The 9,186-nt window shown below is 52.8% G+C and overlaps 1 protein-coding gene across 1 annotated transcript in view; it reads right to left on the reverse strand.

The window, feature by feature from the left end:
* Window positions 1–7,384, reverse strand: part of LOC120508459 (protein CEPU-1) — a 356,395-nt gene extending 349,011 nt beyond the window's left edge. Inside the window, exon 1 of the mRNA XM_039722093.1 lies at window positions 7,223–7,384. Within this exon, the coding sequence (XP_039578027.1) occupies window positions 7,223–7,298 (76 nt within the window). The 5' untranslated portion in view covers window positions 7,299–7,384. The remainder of the gene's footprint in view (window positions 1–7,222) is intronic.
* Between the last annotated feature and the right edge of the window lie 1,802 nt (window positions 7,385–9,186).

Consider the following 9,186-nt stretch of genomic DNA (forward strand, 5'->3'; position numbering starts at 1 on the left):
TTCTCACAGCTTCCCAGGAAAATCCTGGGACAGCTATGTCCCTCTCTGTTCAGAGGATATGTGATTACCACAGGAATGAGATGAGATTTAAGTGTCTTTTCAACCCAGACTGTTCTGCGATCTTTTTCTGTAATTTAAAAAAAAAAAAAAAAGTGATGAGAACCCACCCTCATCCTTTCCCCAAGCCAGACCCACCACCTGGTGTGAGCCACAGCTCATCCAGTGCATAGAGGTGACTTTTCCATCCCCCTCCAGAGGGTCCTTGTGCTGTGCTGGGACTTTTCATTCTGGCAGCACCTCCATCCCCATTATCCCTGTGGGAAGGCAGAGGGCTCCATGCCAGCTGCCAGCAGAGCTTTGAAGGGAATACTCTGACCACCAGGAATTCAGGCACAGTGGATGCCCGGAATCCTGACCTGCCCATGCAGCTCCTCTGAAGCATTTCAGAGTCGAGGCTCCTTTTTTTGACTGCCCTGATTAGTAAGCGAAGCATTACTGGGAGGTGGAGGAAGGGAAAGTAGGAGGGGGGCAAGAATGCCAAGAACCAAGCACTGTCTTTAGTGGGAACAATCAACAGGACAAGGGGGCCAAGAGGTCAATTAATTTACAACAGCTTTCAGCATTAGACATATTAACTGCTAGGCGCATCAAAAATCCTTGTTCTGCCTCCTGGCAGCAGAGACCAGAGCCCGGCAAGGCAGCACCTCTGATTTATTATTAACCACGAGCAAGGTGCCTGCCTGGGGAAGAGGAGGAGGGAGGGAGGGAGGTGGCAGCTCCTCCCGGCTGCCAACCCCAGCTCCAAATGTGCACCAGGATGCAATTCCTGCAGGATGCAGGGATTGGGGTGCCCCAAGGGGTGCAGTGACAAAGGGGTCACTCTTTGTGATCCTTTTTATTCACAGAATCCCAGAATGGCTTGGGTGGGGAAGGGACCTTAAAGATCCTCTCATTCCACCCCCTGCCATGGACAGGGACACCTCCCACTATCCCTGGTGGCTCTAAGCCCTGTCCAGCCTGGCCTTGAACACTTCCAGGGATGAGGCAGCCATAGCTGCTCTGGGCACCCTGTGCCATGGCCTCCCCACCATCACAGACAAGAATTTCTTCCCAATATCCCATCCATCCCTGCCCTCTGGCAGTGGGAACCATTCCCTGTGTCCTGTTCCTCCACCCCTTGTCCCCAGCCCCTCTCCAGCTCTCCTGGAGCCCCTTTAGGCCCTGGAGGGGCTCTGAGCTCTCCCTGGTCTTTCTCCTTTACAGATGAACACCCCCAGCTCTCCCAGTCTGTTTTCTTTTTTTTTTTTTCCTTTTTTTTTTTGTGTGGTTTTTTTTTCCTATAAAAGCTTCTAAAGGCATGAAAAACCCACATGCCAAGTGTGGGTGCTGGCTGGCAATGGGAGACAGAAACATGGCTTGGACTTCCACTAGAAAATCCCCAAATCTGGCACCTGACTCATTTTGGCTCCAGTTTGAAACCAAGAGCTCAAGTCCAAATCACAGCTCCAAGCTTTTGCCATGAACATCAGAGATGGATCAGGTTTGAGTCTGACGGGAGATTTGTCACTGCCCATCAAAGGAAAATGACAGTAATGCTTAAAAAATCCCATTTCCCCTCTTTGAAGCTCTTGTCCCTTCAACTGGAGAACAAGCAAGGAAAGTTTTGTCCTTTCTTGCCACTACTGAAGTTTGGGAAGCAAAGACAAACACAGATTAAGGTCTTTTTCTGATCCCTATGGCCAAATATTTGCTCCTCATGTGGTGTTTCCCAGGCTGAGGAAAGATGACGTCCAGCTCCACTGTCTGACTGGAGCTTCCTGGGAAGAGCTCTCCCATCCACTCCTGGTTTATCACAGAAAACAGCAAGCCCTGCTCACTAACCTGACCTAGATCTGTCAACTGATCAATTTTTTCCCCATGGGGAAAAAATAAAATGGGGGAGGCAATCACAATATAGGTATTTTTAAATGCAAACTGTAAGAAAAATACACAAAGCAGACACTTCTAATATCAAATGCACTCGTCTCAGTCGAAGTCAAAGGAGATGGAAAAACCACGAGCCAAGGTTATTGTGGTGGTCAAATTTCCTGTGTGGAGAAAGGAGAAGTGGCTTTTGTGAAACACAAGGATATCCCAAAACTGGCTGCAGCCTCCAGAACACCAGTCCTGCACAGGGGGATGGTCCCTAGGATGGCTCAGAAGTTCAGATTTACCAGAGGAGGTTGTTCCAAGCTCCCAGCTCCACCTGATCCTCTTTGCTTATCAAACTGATATTTACCTCCTTTTGACCTGTGAGGCTCACCCCAAACGTGGGGAAGAGAGAGCGGTTGGACACCAACCTGGACTTCCATAAAACCCCCAAATCTGGCACTTTTGCTCATGTTGGCCCCTGTTAGAAACCAAGAGCTCAGCTCCACGGCCAAGCTGCAGCTCCAAACTCTTGCCATGGACACCTGAGATGGACAATCTTTTCCTCCTCACCTACCCACTGCAGGTGGCCACGGGCACCTTGTTCATGTGTGCTTCATGGCCAGTAAACAACTGCATGTCCTGAAATTTGTGTCAGCACTTACGGGACCTCACACATCTCCAGTCCACCAGTGGAGCTCCTAAACCTGGTACAGCTGCTACACAAACCTACTCCAGCACTTCCTCCCTGCTCTGAGGTAATTTATTACACACAATGAAGTTTCCATTTCACTTTGATTTTTTAAATCATTTTGATCTCCATCTGTTTTGGTGGAGATCTCCCCACAACCACAGCGTAGAGCAACTACAACACCTTTACTTCTCCTTGTATCCTGCCAATCCACTGCTGTGCAACCAGCTCAGCACAGGGATGCTCCCAGGGAAGCAGCAGAAATCCACCCTTGGAAAACCCCACCTGCAACTCCACCACCCAAACCAAAATCCCAAGCCCCTTTCCAGCATTTTGGGTGCCTCCAGCGTTTTGCACAGCGCAGCTGCTTTCCAAAGGTCTTCTCAGGCTCCTGCTTGCTCTGCTGCATCTTAAAAATGTGCCAATTAATCCCACGTGGTGGCCTGATTTCCAGAGGTGCTGATACCTCCTCAGCCCCGCTGAGAATCAACAGCAATGACAGATGTTCAGCCACGCTCCAAATCCAGCCATCGAGCAGGCAGAGTGCATTCCCCTCCTTTTATGTACTGCATATAACTGGGTTATCTAATCATGTAGGTATTGATTATTACTGTTATTACCTATTAAAAAGCTATTTTCTGCTGTTGGGGTGAATATCACGTTTTATTGACCTGCGTGATAACTATTAACCACATCTAATATTTTTCCCGAGGACCAATAAATCTGAGCATTCACAAAAAGATGTCGATACACGTAATTTTTCTTATACACATTCATTAGTGCAATTACCTCCTGCACGAGCTGCCAAGAGATTTTCCCTCACCCCTCCACTGAGAGAAAATTCTCACAGGATTTTGGGGGTGATATTTTTTTGGGGATAGCATTTTTTGGGGACAGCATTTTTGAGGGACAGCATTTTTTTTGGGTGGCATTTTTTGGGGATAGCATTTGTTGGGGGATAGCATTTTTTTGAGGTAGAATTTTTTGGGGGTAGCATTTTTGGGGGAAGGCGTGTTTTGGGGATAACACTTTTTGGGGATAATTTTTTTTGGGGGATAGCATTTTTTAGGGATAGCATTTTTGGGGGACAGCATTTTTGGGGGATAGCATCTTGTGGGGATAGCATTTTTTTTGCATAGTCACAACCTAGATTCCAAATCCTGCCATTCCTGAGGGGAAGCACCCAGCCCCTCCTCCCTGTGGATGTGTCTCTGGGTCAGATCCAGCCTTTCCATCACACACCAGCACAGCCTGTCTCAGTTTGGGAATTATCTGCATCCCAGCCACATCGAACGAGCGAATAATTCTTTCGGATGAGGAACACTCTGTGTAGGATGTTGACACATGCTATTATTTTACATACCTATTTCAGCTTGTATGCTTATTAGAATAAGGTCTTTATGCTAATTTGTAAATCAAATTCCCATAATTCTTGGCTTACTGATGCTAAAGGCCCAGCTAAATCTTCTATGACCTTTTAGCCTGGTTAATCCTTTTACGCGTGGCTGAGTGAAGAGTTTTCTTGTCTCTTCCACTCCCAAGTGCTGGGGTGAGATTTTTGCCTCTTCCTTAAGAAATCCAGGTGGGCTGTGGGTCAGGGACATGGGGCACATGTGAGGACACCCCTTTGCTTTGAGCCAGGGAAAGGGGGAAGGGAAAACTCTGCTGCCTGGGCCCTGTGTGAGGATATTTCGGATTTTCATTGCTGCTATTTAAAAATCACACAGAAGACACAGAGCAAACACAATGAGAGCTGTGTTGCCAAATCGCCGCTCACTTCCCGAAGCCCGGGGCTATCCCAGCCCTCTGCAGCCTCCCCTCCTCCCATCTCCTTTCCCAAGTTGTGGCTGGATATTTTCCGGCTCCATCCTTCTTGCGAGTGGATGCAGTGGACACCTGCAGCTCCTTCCCAAGGGGATGCAGCATCCAAGAAATGCCCCAGCCTCTCTCTCCAGCTCCAGCACCCAACAGCTCCCTTGGTGTCCAACCACGCTGGATATTCCAGGGCCCAGGGGGCTCCTTCCTGAGGGACACAACCCTCAACAGCTCCCGTTTTAGAGCCACAATTCCACAAATCCAACAAATCTACAAAATTTCTACAAAAGTGAATCTGCAAAACTTGGAGGACCCGCAGATGTTTGCACAAATGCAGGTGGTCAGACGCTTCTGAATTATCCCACTTCACGCTCCACTTTCCTTTCAAGAACACTCACAAACCACTTTTCTTATTGTTTGTTTGCCTGGAAATAGGGAAATGACCCAGAGGATGGATGAGCCGCTGCAGAGGGCAGCACACATCTCCGGAGATATTTGGAGGAGGTTTGTGCAAAACAGTTTTCTTGCATGACAATTATTTTCACGTTTTCAAACACAAGCCAGCTCCACTTCTGGACACTAAACAAAGGGGAAAACTTATGAATTCAAAAACTACTGTGATTATCAGAAGAATTGATGAAGCAGAAGCACATTACTGCTGATTTTCAGCACTGCATACAAACCTAAATATTACCTTGGGCATGAATGAAGCCAAATTTCTCAAAACTTTCTTTAAAAGTTTGTGCTAAAATACGAAATTATTTGTAGGGTGTGTTTGAAGGTTTTTTTAATGACTCTTAAATAAAATTATACAAGAAAAAAACTCCCAAGGAGACTCCTTCCTTCCAACAATGCAGCAATTCCATGCCAAAAAAGGCCTCAACTTTTTGCTGCCAACGTCTGCCCTGGGCAATATTTCATCCAGCTCCCCTACAGCTCTGCCCTGGGTGCTCCCCAGACCACAGAGTAACGTGGCTCCCTGCTTTCCCTGACTCCAGGAGTGACTCAGGGACTTCTGGCACCCACATCAGGTTCCTAAATGCAGGGAATTGGGGGATTTTGGGCTTAGGGTGTCTGCACATTCCTCCCCACTGCTCTGCTGCCCAGGAGAGTTATAAAAATAATAAAGAAATAAAAAAAACAACTACTTTTTGATCTGGAAGCTTTGATAGGAGCAGGGAGAGGAAGCAGGAAGGATGACCAGAGGCATGGAATAAGACTGCAAGGAAGCCAAGTCAGGAGCCCCAAAGCAAGCATTAAAAAATAATAAAATAATGAAATAATAAAACAAATGAAGCACAAATTCTGGGCAGGAGGAGCGAGGAGGGAAAGGTGCAGCTTCATCCCTCTCCTGGGAAGCCCCGAGCTCCCTGCAGAGGTGGCAGCCGCGGGGAAGCCCCCGGGATGCAGGAATGCCAAGCGGGCAGCAGCAGCCCTGCGAGAAGGAGAGCGCTCGAGGAGGGAGAGCGGGAGGAAGGCGAAGAGGAGCGATGCTCGGCATCGTGTGATGTGCATGTTAAGCAGCCCGCGCCGGTCGATACGGCACGGGGGGCTCTCCCCCCGCAGGAGCGGGCTCCGGCTTGCCCAGCAGAGAGAAGTTTGTGGTGGGAGACACCCAGACACCATCCCTGCCCACCCCGCAGCCCCCAGCCCCGCACCCGCTGGGCTCCCAGAGCCCACCCGGCTCCTGCTGCAGCGCACGGGGGACGAGGCTGGGCTGCTCTGGACATTCCCAGCCTTCGGTGGGCACCTGGGAGCTGCGCAGAGGTAGCTGGATCCGGCTGTGGAGAAGGAGGTGCATTCACCCCCGGGGCGCATCCATCCTCAGGAGACCCCACATCCCCCCCGAGGAACGCCTGCATCCCCCCGGGCTGCATCCGTCTCGCCCAGGAACACCCGCACCGCCCCGGGGCGGCATCCCTGCTCCAAGGAGCGCCTGCATCCCCTCCCGGGGTGCGTCCATGTCCCCGACAAGTGCCCGCATCCCGCCCCGGAGCCCCGGTCCCAGCCGCCCCCCGCGCACGGCGCAGCAGCATCCCCCTGGCGCATCCCCCGGCGCATCCCCCTGCGCATCCCGAGCTCCCGCGGCGGCCCGGGGCAGGATGCGGCTCCATCCTCTCCTCCCATGGAGGAAACCCCGCTCCCACAGCCCCTCCAGATGGCTGCGAGGAGCCTAACGCGAGCTGACAGGCTCGGCGCTCCCGGCCAGATGGGGCTGGCTCCTGCCGCCTCTTCCCCCCTCCTTTTCCCACCGCTTTTTGCTCTTTTTTTTTTCCCCTTGCACAGCCCCCCCTCCTCTCCAAGCACCGTCCCCCGGCTGGGGGGAGGCAGCCGTGCTGATCCGGGACAGACTGGACCAGGACTTCCCAACTCCCAGCCCGGCGGGAGCGGGGCTACACCGAGTTTTTCGGACGACCTTGCTGGAAAAGCAAAGGCGTGGGGGGAGCACAGAGGAACCCCGGCCCCCCCCCGCCATGCCCCTCAGCCTGTTGGATCACTGAACGTGCCAGAATTGTGCTGGGATGGCAGAGTCCTCCTGCACCCGCAGAAATAACCAGGACGCCAGGGGAGAAGTGTCCCCCCCGCCGCCAGCCCGGTGCGCCGGGAATTCCTGCGCCGCACCCGCATCCGCATCCCCCGCAACTTCACGGCGGGCTGGGGACCCTTTCCCAGCTCTGTCCCCGCTCTGGAGGGATCCTCATCCTCACTCTGGGGGGGATTCTCATCCCCCAGCCCCCTCGGAGGGTGCTGCTGCGGGACCGCGCATCCTCCGCCCGCCCGGGCTGCGTCCCCCGCGGCGTTCCCTACCTTGGGAGAGGAGGAGCGCGGCCATCCCGGCGAAGATCACCCAAGAGACGGGGTGGTGCATTTTGGCCTGGGCCATGTTTTCCTTCTCCTTCCCCACTCACTGCCGGGCGGGGAAAGGTTTAAAATCCAGCGTTTTCCCGGAGCAAAGCGCAGGAAGAGGGGTGGGGGAGGGGGAAAAAACCCAAAAGAAAAAAAAAAGGGAGGGGGAAGGGGGTCGGAAGGGGTTGCAGGTGCGAGGACAGGCGCTGCGTGCCCGCCGCTCCGGCCCGCACACGCCGCCCGGCTGCAACACGCCGCCGGCCGCGCACGCAGCCGCCCCCGCGCAGCACTCATTGGCTGCGGGGCCCCCCCGCGCCGGCACCCGCACCCTGCCGGCACCCGCAAAGACACCCCGAGCACCCCGCCGGCAGCTGCACCCCCTAACCCCACCGGCATCCGCATCCCCCTAACCCCAGCAGCACCCGCACCCCCGGCACCCGCAGTCCCCAACTTCCCCCCGGCATCCACACCCCCAAACTGCCCACCCACCCCGGGCATCTGCAGCCCCCTAACCCCATCAGGATGTACACACACACACACCCCAGCCCGCCCCCCCCCCCCCCCCCCCCCCCCCCCCCCCCCCCCCGCATCCCCCTAAATTCCCCCGGCATCTGCAGCCCCCCCACATTTCCCCTTTAGTTCACACCCCTGCTCCATCATCCACACATCCCTTGCAATCCCCCCCAAAGCTGGTCCCCTCTGGGAAAGGAGGTGAATCCCTCCTGGAGCAGCTGCAGCGATGCTGTGACTCAGTTTCCCCACATGCACGATGGTGGGAGGGATTCACACCCCCCTCCCACCGGTGTCCCACCTGCCTGCCCCAAAAGGAAGAGAGGCAGCTGCTCCTGATCTCTGCAGGACAGCCCCCACAAGCCTCTTCCCCTTGTGCACCTAAACCCATGTGGAAATGGCTCTAAAAGCAAATTTAATAAGGAAAACTCTTCAGTTTAGAGCAGAAATCTCTTTTTAGTCCAGATCAAGTGGGATTTTCCATGCTGTAACCACACTCCTCGGATTCCTCACTCCAAGCCCACCTCCTGCTCTAAGCAGCATCCGGGCCCCTTGGACCCAGCTTGGGATTGAACACAGTGCTGTTACTTCAGCTCCTTGCCCATGTCAACTACTGGTCCCTATTTCACAACACCAGAAACAAAATAATCTTCTCCCCAGCTCAGGATTCCCAAACCAAACACATCTGTCCACACCACAACCCAACATCAAGAGCATGACACCCACATGCCCACACAGAATAGGTACTTGAAACAAAAGCCTTAAATTATTCCACCCTTTGTCCAATAAAAAGAATATCTGAGGTTCAGAACCCCCAGAGACCCCTTTAAAACAACCTAAATAAAAACTATCACATTAAATATTATTTTCATAAGTGATAAGGATGTCTCATTTGATTGCTCGAGGTGACTCACAGCCCCTTCAAACAACATTATAGCCAGGAAAAAAATGACAAAGAGGGAAAAAAAATTGAAGATATTCTGGCTTTTTGTATTTATGCCTCCTCAGAGGCTTCCAAAAATCTGAGCTGTTCACTTTGCAATTCAGAAGAAGACTTGGCTGCGAACTCTTGGAAATCCAGCTGTTTCTCTCTCTATCACCCAGGGACTCTCTGAGTCAGATCCAGGCCAGTCCTTGTGCTGCAGGAAGGTGACAAAGCACAGGTTTCTCTGCTCAAGCTCCATCCACAGATCTGCCAATGATTCAAATGTCAAACGTTGGGAGGGATTGGCAGCTCAGGCTGGGTATTCCCACCAGCCCTGTTTGATGCCTGCATGTCCCTGCCACCAGCCAAAGGGTGGCACTGTCCCCAGCCACAGAGAAGATGCATTTCACCCATCCTTGGGTGCTCCCCAACATTTTCACTGCTGTGATCCACCCATTTCTGTGGGGAGCTGCCAAAAAGTGGCTGCAGG

This window comes from Passer montanus, unplaced genomic scaffold (genome assembly GCF_014805655.1).
Source record: "Passer montanus isolate IOZ18808 unplaced genomic scaffold, ASM1480565v1 scaffold47, whole genome shotgun sequence".
In the NCBI taxonomy this organism is placed as follows: domain Eukaryota; kingdom Metazoa; phylum Chordata; class Aves; order Passeriformes; family Passeridae; genus Passer; species Passer montanus.